Source organism: Aspergillus flavus, chromosome 2, assembly GCF_009017415.1.
Source record: "Aspergillus flavus chromosome 2, complete sequence".
Classification (NCBI taxonomy): Eukaryota; Fungi; Ascomycota; class Eurotiomycetes; order Eurotiales; family Aspergillaceae; genus Aspergillus; species Aspergillus flavus.
In genome coordinates, this window is record NC_092409.1 from 1,045,334 (window position 1) to 1,062,622 (window position 17,289).

A 17,289-nucleotide genomic window follows, 5' to 3' on the forward strand; every position below is an offset into this window, starting at 1 on the left:
AGGCCCGGAGTAACCTTTCAGAACATGCTGAATATCTTGGCCATTGCTTTACCGGATTAACTTTATAAAGAATTGCCCAAAAATGCTTAAGATAGTTATTACAACAGCTCATCCCTGACTAATGATATTCCTTCGACGATTAATGCTTTGGCCCCCAAGACCTCGGAGTAATCTTTTAGAATCAGCCCCACCGATCATTCGCTAGGACGGTTTATACTGCAAGAAAGCTGACCAGGCTGACCAGAAAGAGAGGGTAAGGGTATGAAGAAGTGTAAACATTAGCCATAGGACCGGTAATCCACGTAGATTTGAGAATTCCTGCTTATCTACAGTGCAAACCGACATTATCCCTTGTTTGCGTACTATTGACTCGATTTCCATGTCAACCCAGAATTTGAAAACCCTACAAGTCATACCACATCAACCGATATAATAGCTTAGACAGGCAAAATGGGCAGCAACAGTGCAGTATTACCCACTACAATCCCGACAGTGGACATCAGTCCATTCCTCGACGAGAATGCCTCCCCAGAAGCCAAGGAGCAAGTCGTCGACGCTATGCGTGATGCATGCACCACCTTTGGTTTCTTCTACCTCGTCGGGCACGGAATCCCCGAAGAAGACCGCCAGGCAGTCCTGAACTGTGCTAAACGATACTTCTATCTACCAAAGGAAGACAAGATGGAGACGTGGATCGGAAAGGCCATGGGTCGCTCGTTCCGTGGCTACGAGCCACCCGCGCTGCAGGTGCACCAAGAGGGCCTCTTACCGGATACAAAGGAGGTGAGTCGGCATCCTCGCGATATTCTACGAGTAGTGCTAATTGTAAAAGGGCTTCATTATCGGCCGAGAGACACATGCAGACGCCCCAGAAGCTGGTACATTTCACACGGGTCCTAATCAATGGCCTAAGGCACTCGCGGACGAAGACTTCCGCATCCCTGTTATGAAATATCACGCTAAGATGCTTGAAATGGTTAAGGTGATTCTGAAGGTTCTTGCCCGTGGGCTTCCAGAGCATTGGGGATGTTCGCCTAATGTCTTTGACGAATTGACTATCAATCCTTCCGCTCCTTTGCGTCTTCTTCATTACGCGCCCCAGCCGGTGAAGCATGATAACCAATTTGGTGGTATGTCCCAAATCTCCACGATCTTACTTGCAAGCTTGCAACTCTGATAACGGTTCTAGTGGGCGATCATACCGACTTCGGGAATGTCTCTGTCCTCCTCCAGGAGGAAGACACGGAGGGACTGGAAGTCTTTTATCCACCAACGGAAACCTGGGTTCCTGTTCCTGTCAAGGAACATTCCTACGTGATTAAAATGGGCGATATGATGCAGAAATGGACAGCCGGATACTACCGGAGCGCGCGTCACCGCGTTGTCAATCACAACGTCAGGCCAAGGTACAGTGCACCGTTCTTTCTGAATGGGAATCTCGACCTGAAGTGCCGGGCTTTGGATGGTTCGGGGGTTGAGACGGTCATTGGTGAGCATATTCGGCAACGGCTGATGGAGACTATTGGGGGTGAGGCTGGTAGGAAGTTGGGTCTTTGATTATGAGATAGGAGTTATGGTGATTGTTTGTTGTGTTTTTTTGCGGAGTGGGTTGTGTTAACTCTAGGGATGATTTATGTAGACAAGTCTCGGTTGCAATAGATTGATATGTTTGATTCCACTCGCCAATATAGAGGCTGTGCCTTTGGTAGATGTAGCTTGCAACTCCATACCGTTAGGAATTAGATCACATGTCGAATAAGCCCTAGATGCGGAAGTTGGCACCCCCTTGGGCATTATCGAGCCTTTGTAGTATCAATACAGCGACTTAAACATACACACTGAAGCTTATTACATAAGATAAAAAGGCATCCGAGACAAAGTATTAAATGGTCAACATTACGCTCACAACGACCGGTAGCTCTGATGAGATTATCAAAATTAGATCAAAAAGACTAGCTGTGTCCCCGAGACTACGGAACCATGGCGCTTTCCATTTACCCCCTTTTCTACCAAGGTTGAATCGGCGTCAAATATCCACGCACCACGTAACTAACCTCGCCATCTCTCTCCCCCTCAACTACGCGTCGGATAGTATCACCCCCAATACTCGGATCCTGTGCCCCTAACCTCTTCAACAGCTCCGTGTCTCCACCCAAACCAGTAGCCAAAAGACCAGGAGCGACAGACCACACCTTAACCCCGTCATTTTCCAACGCCTTCGCCCACTCCACCATTACCATGTTAAGCCCTGCTTTGGAGGACCGGTACCCAACGAATGGAAGTGGTTTCGGAAGTCCCGCCGGTGGGAAAACATTCTTCGGATTCTTTGAATCTGAAGACGCCTGCAACGAGGAAAGCCCACTAGTGATAAATAGCAATCTGGGATCGCGTGACTTGAGCAATAATGGGAGAAAAGTCGTAGTCATGATATGCGCACCCGTCACATTGACATCCCATGTTTTATTCCATGCCTCGCGGGCTGTCATGCGGCCGTCTGCGATGTGGGCGTCGAAACAAGCCCCTAATTACTAGTTAGATGGCTTTTTGTATGTAGAGGAAGGCTCACTAACCGGCATTGTTGATGAGACAATCGACTAAATTATATTTGGCTGAGATATGCTTGTAAGCTGCCTCGATCGAGTCGTCGCTCTCAACGTCTACCTGGAACGGCTCGACTGAGCTTTGCGATGTTTCGAAAGTGAGGTTTTGGCATGCCAATTGAGCCTTTTCAAGATTACGACCACCAAGCAGGATGTGGTATTTCTGATTGGAGCGCAATAGTGATTTGACTGTTTCCAGCCCGATGCCGGTGTTGGCACCTAGGTTGCAAATGAAATCAGTTCTAGGAAGAGAATGAATGTCTGTGCATTTATTAGATCTTACCTGTGATGACGATAACCTTACTAGAATGCATTTCTCCTGGAGCTGCTATTTCGGATCATAGGCTAACATCATAATAAATACCGAACCCGCGTGGAGCCAAGAGAAAAGTTATGTATATCGTAGTTGGGGCCGGAGATACTTGTGGAAAAGAAACTCCGACGAGGGGAGAAAACTTTCAATTGAAAAACTCCATTTAGATGTATAATACCTTGGCTTGAATATTCTTCCCCAAATCTAACATTTCCAAACTTTACCCTAAACCACAGTCCAACTACACTATACCATACAAGACCATAATGAGCGAGATCCTAGTGATAACCTGCCCCAGTGGCAAACAATGCTCCCTCCTCATCCCTCTCCTCTACAACAAGGGCAAATTCCACCTCCGTCTCGCCGCACACTCTGAAGCCTCGGCTCAAAAGCTCAAGGCTCAGTACCCAGACGCCGACGTCGTAACAACAGACCTCCAGTCCCTATCTGACTGCCGCAAGCTCCTCCACGGCGCAACGGCCATCAACGCCGTCCTGCCAAGTCTACACTCTCACGAGAAAGAAATCGGTTTCAATCTGATCGATGCGACCGTTGCTGAGTCCCGGCGTGAGGGAAATGTAATTAAGCATTTCGTTTTCTCGAGCGTTCTTGGGACACAGCATCGGAATTTGCTGCAGCATGATTTGAAGAGTTATGTTGAGGAACGACTGTTTTTGAGTCCGCTTGATTGTTGGACTATTCTTAAGCCGACCAATGTAAGTGCTTATACTGCTTCTTCTACACTATACAGTGATGGGTACTGACGAATTGAAAAGTTCCTAGACGCCTACCCCGTCGCGGCCCTAGCAGCACAGGAACACCCCGTTCTCGAAAAATGGTGGAAACCAGAACACGCAAATAGCGTGATCGCCCTCGCTGATCTAGCCGAAGCATCAGCCAAAGTGCTGAACGAGAGGGAAAAGCACTATCTAGCCGAATATCCCCTCTGCTCGACCATGCCCATCTCCGAGACGGAGATTATTCAAATCATTGAGAAGCGCATTGGGAAGAAGATCGAGCTGAAGACGCCTTCTTTTGAGACTGGCGTTAATAAGCTTATTAGGGCTTTGTATGGTGGGGAGGAGAAGGGGGATGGGGAGTTGGGGCTTGGGCTGGCGAGTGAGGGTGATTTACGGGGTGATCTTGTTCGGGATACGGTTGAGCATTTGATTTTGTTTTATAATCGGCGTGGGTTGAAGGGAAGTCCGAATGTTTTGAGGTGGCTGTTGGGGAGGGAGCCGACTTCTGTTGTTCAGTGGGTTGATGGGACTGCTCTGGCATGAACTGAATTTTACGTTATGATGGGGTTGTAGATGCAATTATTTAGTCTCCTGTGTTTAATTCAGTTATATGATCAAATTGCAGAGCCTTAGAGTTACCGTGTTTACTACAAGATAGCTGCATGTAGGAGGCTGAGCATGAGCCGCATCACTAGGAGATCTTAACGATCGATGATAGCAGTACTTTGGAAAGAACAATGATTTCCGTTATACTCTACTAAATGGATTGTTATTATAGGTAAGATGCAGAGTGTTCTCCAAGGGATTCTGCAGTTAATTTCACACATAACATGGTGTAGATTGGCAACTGACGAAGTAAGGCAGTCATCCCAAAATAACACCAAAAAGAAAGAAGAGATACACAAAGAAAGAAACAAGAGAAAGCCAAGAAAGAGGCTGAGCCTGTCACCCACTGTCGGACAATCTTTTCAAGCAGTACTTTTCTCCGGAGTGGTAAAGTTAGGGCTGCAGGATTCTGGCCCCCATGTGGCAAGAGCATCAGCAAAGACCCGGAGTATGGGGATTTCAATCCAATCAGCGTTGTCAGAATTCTTTATTCCTAATACTATCTACTGTATGATGAACCCAGCTATATATCAGACTCATATATTTACACCCCTTGATCCCACAGACTACTAGCTTCCAAGCAACATCAAACAAGAAATCTCAACTTTTTCATTATACCCCTGTGGCCCAGCATTCAACATGGTCAACTCTGGCTCGAACATCAAATCCGAGAGTCTTACTCTGGTCTTTGGACCTCAGGATCCCAACCTCGACAACACATTCTTACAGTCACTCCGGACAACCCTGCTCGAGACACCAGAGCTGCAGTGGATTCTGGAGACCTTGACACAATTACCACAGGAATGGCAAAAGATCTCAGATGCCCATTCAGAGCTAGCGGCATTCCAGGGCCAGAGATATCTGCAGCTACTTAACGAATGGGTCAGAAGAGGCACACTACCCTCAAACCTGTTTCCACTGCCTAACATACTCGTTACCCCGTTGGTTGTCACGACCCAATTGGCACAGTACACGAAGTTTATAACACAGCTCAACCCGGGGATCACATCAAATGACAGCCTTCGGGGGGCTTTAAAACTTGACACGGAGACGGCCGGTCTCTGCACTGGACTCATCAGCTCAGCTGCAGTGGCAATCTCTGAGACTCTGGCAGAGCTACAAAAGCATGGCGCTGCCGCTATTCGCATTGCCACCGCTATCGGGGCTTTGGTGGATGCAGGAGATTCAGAGCGTGAAGACGGAGACAAATGGGAGTCGTTGGCTGTTGGATGGACTGCCCATGGCACGGAGAGCAAATTGGAAAGCATTGTAGACGGTTTCCCAGAGGTATGTGACCCTATATAAGCCCGACTTAGATGAGGCTAGGCTAACAGATTGTACAGGCATATGTATCGGTCATTTCCGAAGCCCGCCTAGCCACCCTCACTGTGTTGAAGGCTGATACACCTGAGCTGTTGGAGAAGCTAAAGGCTGCTGGAGTCATCTTCACGAAAACCGCCTTGCGTGGGCCATTCCATTGCGGGAAGCGCAAGGATCAGGCGGCTTCCCTCCTGCAACTCTTTGACTCAGACCCATCTTTTCAATTCCCACACGCTTCTCAACTCGCCTTCAGCACGCGCTCTGCCGATAGCGGCAAATTCCGAATCGAGGACAAACTTCACCATGCGGCTGCCCGAGCTATGCTGACCGACAAGGCTGATTGGCATAAACTCTTCACGGCGCTGCATGAGTCGACCTCTACTCGCCCATCTCTCACCATCTGCTTCGGAAGCCAGCGCTTCGTGCCGCAGTGGTTCCTACGCAAACTCGGCCCGAAACTGGCGTATGCCGCCGATCTTGATGCTAACCCCGGCCAATTACCCCCAGCACTAGGCGCTCTGTTAGGACCCATTGAGGATGACGCCATTGCCGTAGTCGGTATGGCCTGTCACTTCCCCGGTGGAAGTGACCTCGATGAGTTCTGGGACACGATATGCGCGGCTGAATCACAGTGCACTGAGGTGCCTACAGATCGCATCAATTTCGATTACGCTGCCTGGCGCGAGAACAATGAGAAGAGAAAGTGGTTTGGTAACTTCGTCCGTGACTATGATGCCTTTGACCACAAGTTCTTCCAGAAGAGTCCACGCGAAACGGTATCCAGCGATCCGCAGCATCGAATGATGTTGCAGGTGGCCTACCAGGCTGTGCAACAGTCTGGATACTTCAGTAAAGCAGCGATTGACCAGCACGTCGGTTGCTACGTGGGTATCGGAGTGGTGGACTACGAGAATAATGTTGCCTGCCATGCACCTACAGCGTATACTGCCACGGGCAACCTCAAGTCGTTCGCTGCCGGAAAGATCAGTCACTTCTTTGGCTGGAGTGGTCCAGGTGTTACCATTGACACAGCCTGCTCGTCGTCTGCCTTGGCCGTTCATCATGCCTGCAACGCTATCCTGAACGGTGAATGCAATGCTGCTCTTGCTGGTGGTGTCAACGTGATGACGAGCCCAGAGTGGTACCAGAACCTCGATGGAGCCTCCTTTCTCAGTCCTACCGGACAGTGTAAGCCGTTTGATGAAGCCGCCGATGGCTACTGTAGAGGTGAAGGCGCTGGCGCTGTTTTCCTAAAGAAGCTATCTGCCGCAATGGAAGATGGCGACCAGGTTCTAGGTGTTATCAGGGGATCCTCTGTGAACCAAAACGCAAATTGCTCGGCTATCACCGCCCCAAGTGTTCAGTCCCTCACCGGCGTTTTCAACACCGTTCTGCGCAAGGCTAGACTGGATCCTAAGCAAATCTCCGTGGTCGAGGCACATGGTACTGGCACACAGGTCGGTGATCGTGCAGAGTACGACAGTGTTCGCAGGGTGTTGGGCGGACCGGGTCGCGCGGAACCTCTTTCCCTGGGTTCGGTCAAGGGCCTCATCGGCCATTTGGAGTGTGCCTCCGGTGTAGCTGCTTTGATCAAAGTGCTTTTGATGATTCAAAATGGCGCAATTCCTCCGCAGTCTAGCTTCCGTACCATCAGCTCTAAACTCGACGCGTCGCCCTTGGATAATATCGAGATCTCCACTTGTCTCAGGCCTTGGGCGACGGGCTCCCGCGCGGCGCTCATCAACAACTACGGCGCATCTGGCTCGAACGCGTCGCTTGTCATCACACAGGCGGACCATGCGGAGGTTCAGAGTGAAGCTCCTAGGGTGGTCGAGGCATTTGCTGGCAAGCGTCCATTCTGGTTCTCTGGTATAGATGACCAGTCTTTGCGATCGTACGCCGCAAAGATGGTCCGCTTCCTTCAAACGAGGAAACCGAATGACAACCGCTTTACAATTGATAATCTATCCTATCAATTGGCGCGCCAATCGAACCGATCTCTCGGACAGTCGCTCATCTTTAGCTGCGCGTCCGTTGCCGAGCTCGAAGCGAAACTCGCCAGCTTCGCAGACGGATGGAGCGAGCTGAAATCTACTCAGCGACAACAGTCATCTCGTCCAGTCATTTTGTGTTTTGGTGGCCAAAAATCCAACTTTGTCGGCTTAGACCGTGAGGCCTACGACCACTTCAAAGTACTCCGTACTCACCTCGACCAATGTCACGAGATATGTCTATCTCTTGGTCTTGGTGGAATCATTCCCGCTATCTTTGAGCGGACTCCCAGAAGTAGCATTGTCGAGTTGCAGACCATGCAGTTTGCGCTGCAGTACTCGTGCGCCAAGAGCTGGATTGACAGTGGTGTTCAGGTCGCTGCGCTGGTGGGCCACAGCTTCGGGGAGCTCACTGCTATGTGCGTCTGTGGGACGCTCTCCGTCAGGGATACTTTAAAAATGATTGTTGGGCGCGCTCGTCTCCTTGAGGAGAAATGGGGCCTGGACCGTGGCTCCATGATGGCTGTCGATGGTGAGTTAGAGAGCATCCAAAAATTGCTGCGCGAGACCAACGCCGCACACACGACAGAGCCACCTGTCAATATCGCCTGCTTCAACGGTCCCCGCCAATTTACCCTCGCGGGCACATCGAAGGCGATGGCTGTTGTTAAGCAGACTCTGTCGAGCAACCCATTTTTCTCGAGTATCAAAGCGAAGCAGCTGGATACCACCCACGCCTTCCACTCTGTTCTGGTGGACCCTCTAGTCCCCGAACTTGAGAAGCTCGGTGAGGACTTGATCTTCCGCAGTCCAGTCATTCCACACGAGAGAGCCACCCAGGAGGCGATCAGGGACCCGCCGGCTTTCAACGTCTTTGCCTCTCACATGAGAGACCCCGTTTATTTCGACCAGGCAGTCCAACGGCTGGCCCAGAAATACCCTTCCAGCATCTGGCTCGAAGCTGGCTCTGGCTCAGGTGTTACTGCACTTGCCAGTAGAGCGGCCGGATCCTGTGGTATGGTCTTCCAATCAATCAACATCACCGGCTCCGGAGCAGTACAGAATGTGGCAGATGCTACCTTCAACCTATGGAAAGAAGGTCTGAACGTTTCTTTCTGGGGGCATGTTGGACAGACTGTTAAATCCCTTCTCCTCCTGCCACCATATCAGTTTGCAAAAACGAGACATTGGCTCGAGCGCCGCAAGCCGGAGGTCAAGGAAGCAGCCCCCGTGGCTCCTTGGCCGAAGTCACCGAAAGGGCTTTGGACATTTATGGGCTTCCAGGATAGTGGCAACACTCACGCCCGCTTCCAAATTCATTCTACCTCGGATGAATTCAAGAAGTATGTCGGTGCTCATCTCGTCGCACAAACAGCACCGATCTGCCCCAGCATGTTCCAGCACGTTATGGCCAGGGAGGCACTGGTGAGCCTACTGGAGGGCTCGGATATCATCCCCGAACTAGAGAATATGGAGAATGATGCACCGTTGTGCCTCGACGAGTCTAGGTTTGTCTGGCTTGATGCGCACAGAACCGATAGTGAATCGACTAGCTGGGAGTTCCGCATCACCAGCGTAGACAAAGACAACGCGGGAAGCAATGCGACCCAGCATGTTTCAGGCCGACTGCTGTTCCGCTCCCTTGGTGATTCCACGAGCGTCTTCACCACGTTTGAACGCCTGGTGAATCGCCGACGTCCTCTTGACCTGCTGGACGGGCAAGAGGCGGAGGATGTGATCCAGGGCAGCCGTAACATTTACAAGGTCTTTGCACCCGTTGTGCAGTACAATGATGATAGCTACAAGGGCTTGCAAAAGCTCGCTGCTAGTGGCAACGAGTCAGCGGGGCGGATCGTCAAGCAAGATGCGGAACAAACTATCCTCAGCGTGGGACTCGCTGACACATTCTGCCAAGTAGCTGGCATCTATTTAAACTGTATGGCCGAGTGTGAGGACGGCAAGATGTACTTGTCCAATCGTGTCGAGAGATGGATCCGCTCCCCTAACGTCCCATTGGACTCGCGACCAAATCAATGGGAGGTGCACGCGATACATAATCGCCCATCTCCCAAGGCGTATGTGAGTGACTTGTTCGTCTTTGACTCTGCTACCGGCAAGTTGGTGTGGGTTATTATTGGCCTCCACTTTGTTGAAGTGTCTATCGCCGGCATGTCTCGCCTTTTGGGACGTTACACTGGTGTCCAGTCTACACAGCAAGTGGCAGCTTTAGCTCCCGAGCCTCTCCCAGTGCTGCCTGGTATTGCCTCTCCCGCTGCTGTCCCAGTCGCAAAGCCACCTGCGAACAAGCCCAAGACAAAGACGTCTACCAGCTCACCGACGAAGAAGGCTCCGGGCCGTGATGTCTTGAACGGTGTCCGGGAGCTGTTCTGTAACTTGCTTGGTCTCGAACCAGAGGACATCCGGCCTGGTTCGGATCTCGTTGAGCTGGGCATCGACTCGCTGCTAGCTATGGAGGTCGCCCGAGAGGTGGAGAAGGCGTTCAGCATCAAGTTCGAACTCGAGGAGCTTATGCAAATGACCGATGTCCGGAGCTTAGTGAACTGCATTCAAGCGAGCATGGGTGCATCCGACTCTTCCACGACAGACGGAGATCTCAGCGATGGCTTTGACGAGGCTTCAGCAGCCGGGATCCAAACTCCGCCAAGTGAGCCTGCTGAAGACGTCAAGATTCCCAGTATTGGTAGTGCGCCAATCACTGGACACCTCTCTGCTGATTCCATCATCGAGGCTTTTACTGAAACCAAGCTTCTAACCGATCAGTTTATCGAGCAAAATGGCCTCTCTGGGTACTCCAACTACGTTCAGCCAAAGCTGACTGAGTTGGTCGTGGCCCACACACTCGACGCCTTTGACCAATTGGGCTGCTCCCTACGTTCTGTACAGGAGGGCCAGATTATCAAGCGACTCCCCTATCTTCCAAAGCATGACAAAGTAATAGCTGTTTTGACTGGTCTTTTGGAGAAGGCTCGTCTCATCGACTTAGATGGCTCGACCATGATTCGGACAGCGGTACCCTTGCCAACCAAGTCCGCTCCGCAACTGCTCCAGGAGCTCCTACACGAGTATCCCGAGCATGCATATGACCACAAGCTCACTAGTCTGACCGGATCACGACTAGCAGACTGCCTAGGTGGCAAAACTGAAGCCATCCAGCTGCTTTTTGGCAGCGCCGAGGGACGCGAGCTGGCTGCCGGCATGTACGGAAAGTCTCCAATCAATGTGGCCTGGCTCCGTCAGCTGCAGCATTTCTGGCAGCGGTTCCTAGCCCACCTCCCACAACAACAACAAGAACCGATCAACATCTTGGAGATGGGCGCCGGGACAGGAGGCACCACAGCAGCCTTGTTGCCGCTCCTCGCCAGCTCCGGCGTCCCCGTCCGCTATACCGCCACCGATATCTCTCCTTCTCTGGTGGCCGGCCTCCGGAAGCGCTTCAAGGACTACCCCTGGATGCGATTCGAGGTTATTGATATTGAGGAAAAACCACCCACGAAGCTTCTGGAAACCCAGCACGTGGTGCTAGCGACCAACTGTGTACACGCAACCCACAGTCTGGCGGTTACTACCAAGAACATCCACAGAATCCTCCGTCCCGATGGCTTCCTCGTCATGCTGGAAATGACCGAAGCTGTGCCATGGGTCGATTCAGTATTTGGACTGGTGGAAGGTTGGTGGCTGTTCAATGACGGTCGCACCCACGCCCTCGCTCAACCGGACTTCTGGAAGCGGACATTGCATGCCAACGGATACGGCCATGTCAACTGGTCCGATGGCCAGCTCCCTGAGAATTCGATACAGCGCATTATTATCGCGCTCGCGTCTTCTGAAAGCCAAAACCTGGTATCTATATGTCCCCCAGCCCCTTCGATCACCACGGCTGACTTTGCTGCCCGTCAAGCGGTAGTGGACTCCTTAGTCCAGAAACACACCCACGACTTTGCCGTTCCTACTTCGCTCCCTATCTCCCAAACAAATAATGATTCTTTTCGCTGTGTGTTGGTTACTGGCGCCACTGGCAGTCTCGGATCCCATCTGGTTGCTCACTTCGCCGCGCAACCGGACGTACGCAAAGTCATCTGTCTGAACCGGGTGAGTGGCTCAGACGCGACAACTCGCCAGCTTGAGGCGCTGCAGTCAAGGGGCCTACAGTTCAATCAAAATATACTGTTAAAAATCGAAGCAATTGAAACGAACTCTTCAGCACCAATGCTTGGCCTTTCCGGCAACGAGTATCAACATTTGGTCAATTGTGTCACCGACGTTGCCCACAACGCATGGGCCATGAGCATGACCCGCCCAGCACGAGGCTTCGAGGCTCAATTCAAGGCCCTTCGCAATTTAATCGACCTCTGCCGCGACGCAGCCTGTCACCGGCGAGCGGGTATGGAGAAAATCGGGTTCCAGTTCGTCTCCTCCGTATCGGTTGTGGGCTGTCACCCTTTCCTGACCAACGAGGCTTGGGTCCCGGAGCAAAGGGTCAACGTAGCGTCTGCCCTGCCGATGGGCTACGCAGACGCTAAGCTCATCTGTGAGAAGATGCTGGATGAGACGCTGCACAGATATCCGGACCACTTCCGCACCATGGCCGTGAGGGTCGGTCAAATCTCGGGCTCCAAGGTCAACGGGTACTGGAATCCAGTGGAACACTTGGTGCACCTGATCAAATCGTCGCAGTCCCTTGGTGTTCTCCCGGATCTCGACGGTGTATGTCCTTCCATTGACCTTATTTCCTGATCAACTTTGCTGACAATACGGACAGGTTCTATCATGGTGCCCAGTCAACGACGTAGCCAGCACACTCGGAGATCTCCTACTAGGATGCAACACACCCGCATACCCAATCTATCACATCGAGAATCCCATCAGACAGCCCTGGCCCGAGATGATATCGATCCTCTCCGATGCCCTGGATATTCCTCGAACCAACATCATTCCATATGGTGAATGGCTCCAGCGTGTCAGTAACTGTCCTCCTAGTATTCCAGCATCGGAAAATCCGGCGGTGCGGCTTGTGGACTTTTTCCAGACAGATTTCTTGCGCATGTCTTGTGGTGGCATGATACTTGATACAACACATAGCAAGGAGCATTCGACGACGTTGAGGAGTTTGGGTCCGATTGACCGAGAGTTGGTCATGAAGTATATTCGGGCGTGGAAAGATTCGGGGTTTTTATTGTAACCGACGTTGTGTATTTACGGCTGAAAGGAGTGGTGGGTTAGGGCACTATAGAGGGTTGCCGACCCTCCGTATATACGGGGCTTGCTACACTCTTTGGATGCGGGCGATAGTTTAGTACAAGTCTGACTCAGCTGGGTTGGATGTATTTATAGTTTGTTAATTCCAATATTTGGTCATGTTTTTATTCGTGTATACGGTTAGTTACTCGGTTAAGCAAATGGTCGTGGCATCCTAACAAATACTTGACCAAGTCAACGGTAGCATCTCATTTTACCACATCTCTCAAGCTCAAGTTCTAGGCACCCAGAATCCGGAAAGCTACTCGAATATGGCATCGGAGCCGACTGCCTCGGAGTTGCAGCCCCATCTTCGGAGGTAACTGGTCCTTGGCGATGATCCTCCGATAGGGGAGCGGAGTATAGAATCGCCCAACGAACTGTTTATATCCCCTATGATTGGCTCAGGTTGTTTAATACTTGGAACAAAGGAAGGATAAAAATCTCCCTATCATATCAAGCCCTAAGGTCTGAGTAATACTAGACGCGATAGTCTGAGTATATATCAGCCCAATAGCAGCCCTATCCAAACAACAATAATTATCTCGCTCAATAGTTCCTACATCCATATCAATGACCAAGTAATATCCATCATACAAAATGTTCCGCTCCCTCCTCACTCTCACAAAACTCGCTTCCCCACAGTACATCTTCCCAACGGTCGACCCTAAAATCGACGGTGAGGAATGTCGCCACGACTGCGCGGATTGCACGGTGAAATGGCCGTCCAAGGTGAAAATCGATACCACGCTTCCGATGTACGGGTACATTAAGCAGTTTCACACGCATGTACTCGTGGCAACAGGGAAGACGGATTGGATGGGGAAGGTAGAGCAGGAGAAGGGGAGTTTGATGGAGGCGTTTAAGTCTGAGGGGGGGAAGTCGAAGCATGGAGTATGTTATTTTTCTTTCTATGTTTTCGTGCTGTTTATTTTAGTTGGGTTTGTATGCTGATGATGTTATAGAGAATAATGGTCTCCGCATCCAATCTTACACCGCCGGAGGGTGAAGATGGAACGATTGATTCAGGAAAGACGACCGTGTTACTTTTACCTTCGTTTACTTTCGTGGATAGAGTGGCCTATGGTGATGTCAGACATGTCGTTGATACGTTTATTGATAACCCGAAGCAAGAATCCCGGTTATCGTCTCGACCATGTCCACATGACTATGTTGTTCTTCTCTGCTCGCATCAACGGCGAGATGCCCGCTGTGGAATCACGGCGCCGTTGATCAAAAAGGAGCTGGAGCGCCATCTGCGCGGACACGGACTATATCGCGATTTAGACGATGAGAGGCCCGGTGGGGTGGGCATTTACTTTGTTTCTCATGTTGGGGGGCACAAGTTTGCGGCGAATGTCTTGATTTATCGGAAGAAGGAGCAGCAGATGATTTGGCTGGGGAGGGTTAAACCGGAGCATTGTGAGGGGGTTGTTAAGTATACCATTCTTCAGGGGAAGGTTGTGCATCCGGATTCGCAGTTGAGGGGTGGGTTTGATCGCATGAAGGGTTTGACTAGTTGGTAAGATTTGTGTTTTTGTATATAGACTCCTCGTTGCGTGTGAGGGTTTCAAGGGTCACGTTTATGCATTTCTTTCTGCATACTATTCTATGTCTTCACTTCTGATTGTTTCCGGTGCGGAGTTCTCTCTATTTGTAGTACCATTTCTGAAGGATCTATACGTAGGAGTAGATGTATAGTAGCATAAGGTATCATGATCTAATTATGGTGGGATGTATATTGGTCACCACCTTTATCCCACGGTCTATTTGCCGCAAGTGTTATACAACCGATTAATTCGGTTATCTTTATTAAATAATTTCGCTCCTCGTCTAATCCGACCGTATGTTGTAGTAATACCTGTTCTCTAGGGCATCATAGCTCGCCCCAGTCTCTAAAGGCTGATTGCCCGTTGTCTAGGAAGCAAAGCCCAGAACAAGCCAATCCCAATAAGCAAACCCAGCATGATCGGCTGCATAACCTCGACCCCAGCCCGGGAAGCTATAGCTCCCGTCATAAAAGGGAAAGCAGCGGCGCCAGCCTGTCCCAAACTAGCGGTGAGTCCTGCACACAGACGTAAGTAAGTAAATCCAGAGTCCTTGATGCAAAAGCAGCTCACCTAAAGCCCCAATTCGAAGGTCCTCCGGCACCACCTGTGTAAGAACATAGAGCCCAATAGGATAGAATGGTCCGATGACGAATCCTGTACATTGACCGGTCAGCCGACCGAACCATTAACCTGGTCCAGACAACCTACCTAATAGGAAAACCGCGATAGCAATTACAACGATATTTGGGACCAGCCAAAACAGGAGCTGCATGGTAACTGCTAAAGTGAGGTAGACGAACACCATCCGACGTTCTCCAAAATAGTGAGTGATGTCTGCCAGAGCAACACGGCCTAGTGTGAATCCCGTCCAGAATCCAGAGGCTATGTAGCCTACTTCTTTTGGGTCTCCATTTCTTACGGAGACGATGAATTGGACCATCCAACCTAATACGGTTAAGATAGTTAGTATGTTCTTTCCCGGGTTTGTATTGTTGGAAGTGTTCATGAGAATGTTACTCACCACCGACAGTAACCTCCGCGCCGACATACAAAAAGAAGAATCCACTTAGTATCCAGACCGCTTTATTGGATAGCGTGGCTTTCAATTCGCTGGCGGCTGTTCCGCTCGCGTTCCTCTTGTTAGGTTTAAAGAGACCTTCTCGGAATGTCCACCTTAAAAGACACAAGTTTAATAGCCCCAAGCCCAACATCACAAAGTAAAAATCATGCCAGACGGGCGTTCGCGAGGCAATTACATTAGCAACAATGGGTGAGATAATTGTCCCAACACCATACACCGCATGCAGAATTCCCAGCCAGCGATGCGCATTGTCAACTGTTGTTGTGAATGTATTCGCCTGGGCGTCTTGATAGGCACCTCCCATGCCAGTTAAGAAGAAGGCAGCAGTAAAGAGCGCAAAGGGCGGGTTCCAGTACATCAGTGCGAATCCAAGTGTTTGGATCACTGCTCCTAGCACTAATGTACCGCCCGTGCCGATGCGCGAGCAAACATGGATATTGGAAAAGGAAGCTGTGAGACAGCCAGCACAGTTTATAAGGTAGATCTGGGAGAGCTGAAAGAGGGTGACGCCATAGGTTGGTAGGATGTACGGGACCAGGACTCCCAAAGCGGCGTCTGCTTATAATTAGTCTTCTTTTGTGGAAGATGGGAGTGAAGAGGGAGGTCTAAGTACCGTTTAGCCCGGCGACGAAAAGGGTAACATTGGTACTGATTATCTTTCCTGTCACGTCGCTTGCCCGTTTTTGCAGGAGCGGTGTTGTTTCACTCTGTACGTTTCCTTCTTCTCTGTTGGGATCATTCACTATGGTTGCTGATTCACGGGGGCTTTCCATCGTGATAGCTTAAGGTTTGGAACTTGAGCTTTGAAAGCTCGAGAGAAGTCGAGAGAAAGCTCTTAATACTCCAGGGAGCTTTGGTGGAGATCTCATCATCACCTGATCGCGGCTAACCCGCATCCAAGAAAAGAAGGTGAGGGGTAACCTTGAAGGATCGTGCACGCAAGGAGAGCTGCATATCAGGTTTCAAAGATAGACTAATCATTGGCTAAGCTTGACCGTTAAAGCTGTCGATCGTATCTTCTTTGGTAATCCTCAGCCAGTCCTGGTTGTGGCATACTTCCTCGCTCAAGAAAACCATTGAAAATAGGTGTGAGACTAAGCTAATGCGTCTTCGATTGTGGTTCCGTTCCCCTTTATGGTATGGATGATGCTCGCTGTGCCCCAACTGTCGTCCTGTATTGGTAATGTCACTTACCAAAGGAGCTACTAAAGGTCAGGTCGGTCGCGAAGGTCGTTTCGGGAGAAAGTGGTTCAGTCACCACATCTCAGCTATTCACTACAAAATGGGATGAATCTGAGAATCAGCTTACCCAAGTGCTTTGTCAACTGCTTCTGAACTATAACCAGAAAAAGCTTCTTTCATCTGATAGCAAACCGGATGTCTCAAGGGCAGGGAGGTGCGCATAAAATTCCTAGCCGCGGTCAGTGTCCTATGTATACAAAGGTTGTCTAGGTGCTATTTGAGCCAGATGCGGCTCGTCAAAGTTCAGTGTTGGTTCGTTGCGTATCAAATTTGCAAATCGAGGTAGAAGAACGATGACATCGCCGAGTTCTATTAAGTAGCCTGAATGGCTTTCCTTTGCATTTATCTCTGCTTTAGGATAGAACTTGCATTTCATTTTGCAGCAACTCAGCTGCTCAGTGAACTGAAGCTGAACTTTTGGATCCATGGGCAAATGCCAATGCAACGAGTAGAGTCAGACCTCGAACGAGAATAGACGCTAGGAGCTGAATAGCGGGATCTTATACAAAGGCATTCCTCGGACCTTCAAGAACTGATACTAGCGGAAACAAAGCCATGAGATACGTGGCAAGGCAAATTCAGTGAAATGA

At 50.3% G+C, this 17,289-nt stretch overlaps 7 protein-coding genes across 7 annotated transcripts; 5 read left to right on the plus strand and 2 right to left on the minus strand.

Annotated features, from left to right (window-relative positions):
• Positions 1-444: 444 nt before the first annotated feature.
• Positions 445-1,557, plus strand: F9C07_2237877 (2OG-Fe(II) oxygenase family oxidoreductase; the record flags this gene model as incomplete). The annotated part of the gene is made up of 3 exons (XM_041289267.2): positions 445-783; positions 833-1,130; positions 1,190-1,557. The coding sequence occupies exons 1-3, from the start codon at positions 451-453 to the stop codon at positions 1,555-1,557; spliced, it is 999 nt and encodes a 332-aa protein (XP_041142202.1). The 5' UTR covers positions 445-450.
• Positions 1,558-1,870: 313 nt separating this feature from the next.
• Positions 1,871-2,914, minus strand: F9C07_2276961 (putative short-chain dehydrogenase; the record flags this gene model as incomplete). Its single annotated transcript, XM_041289255.2, has 3 exons — positions 1,871-2,521; positions 2,571-2,819; positions 2,884-2,914. The coding sequence occupies 3 exons, from the start codon at positions 2,912-2,914 to the stop codon at positions 2,007-2,009; spliced, it is 795 nt and encodes a 264-aa protein (XP_041142203.1). The 3' UTR covers positions 1,871-2,006.
• A 265-nt stretch (positions 2,915-3,179) lies between these two features.
• F9C07_2057511 (uncharacterized protein) lies at positions 3,180-4,196 on the plus strand (the record flags this gene model as incomplete). Its single annotated transcript, XM_041289268.1, has 2 exons — positions 3,180-3,629; positions 3,690-4,196. The coding sequence occupies 2 exons, from the start codon at positions 3,180-3,182 to the stop codon at positions 4,194-4,196; spliced, it is 957 nt and encodes a 318-aa protein (XP_041142204.1).
• A 396-nt stretch (positions 4,197-4,592) lies between these two features.
• F9C07_2276962 (putative polyketide synthase) lies at positions 4,593-12,935 on the plus strand. Its single transcript, XM_041289251.2, has 3 exons — positions 4,593-5,546; positions 5,603-12,295; positions 12,351-12,935. Exons 1-3 carry the CDS (start codon positions 4,899-4,901, stop codon positions 12,768-12,770), a joined length of 7,761 nt encoding a protein of 2,586 aa, XP_041142205.1. The 5' UTR covers positions 4,593-4,898; the 3' UTR covers positions 12,771-12,935.
• Positions 12,936-13,426: 491 nt separating this feature from the next.
• Positions 13,427-14,352, plus strand: F9C07_9768 (Sucrase/ferredoxin-like-domain-containing protein; the record flags this gene model as incomplete). The annotated part of the gene is made up of 2 exons (XM_041289252.1): positions 13,427-13,720; positions 13,792-14,352. 2 exons carry the CDS (start codon positions 13,427-13,429, stop codon positions 14,350-14,352), a joined length of 855 nt encoding a protein of 284 aa, XP_041142206.1.
• Positions 14,353-14,533: 181 nt separating this feature from the next.
• On the minus strand, positions 14,534-16,245 carry F9C07_9769 (MFS transporter). The gene is made up of 5 exons (XM_041289256.2): positions 16,071-16,245; positions 15,398-16,012; positions 15,085-15,321; positions 14,947-15,030; positions 14,534-14,891 (listed from the first exon to the last, which is right to left on the minus strand). The coding sequence occupies exons 1-5, from the start codon at positions 16,228-16,230 to the stop codon at positions 14,722-14,724; spliced, it is 1,266 nt and encodes a 421-aa protein (XP_041142207.1). The 5' UTR covers positions 16,231-16,245; the 3' UTR covers positions 14,534-14,721.
• Positions 16,246-16,559: 314 nt separating this feature from the next.
• Positions 16,560-16,792, plus strand: F9C07_9770 (uncharacterized protein; the record flags this gene model as incomplete). Its single annotated transcript, XM_071511937.1, has 2 exons — positions 16,560-16,594; positions 16,669-16,792. The coding sequence occupies 2 exons, from the start codon at positions 16,560-16,562 to the stop codon at positions 16,790-16,792; spliced, it is 159 nt and encodes a 52-aa protein (XP_071363576.1).
• Between the last annotated feature and the right edge of the window lie 497 nt (positions 16,793-17,289).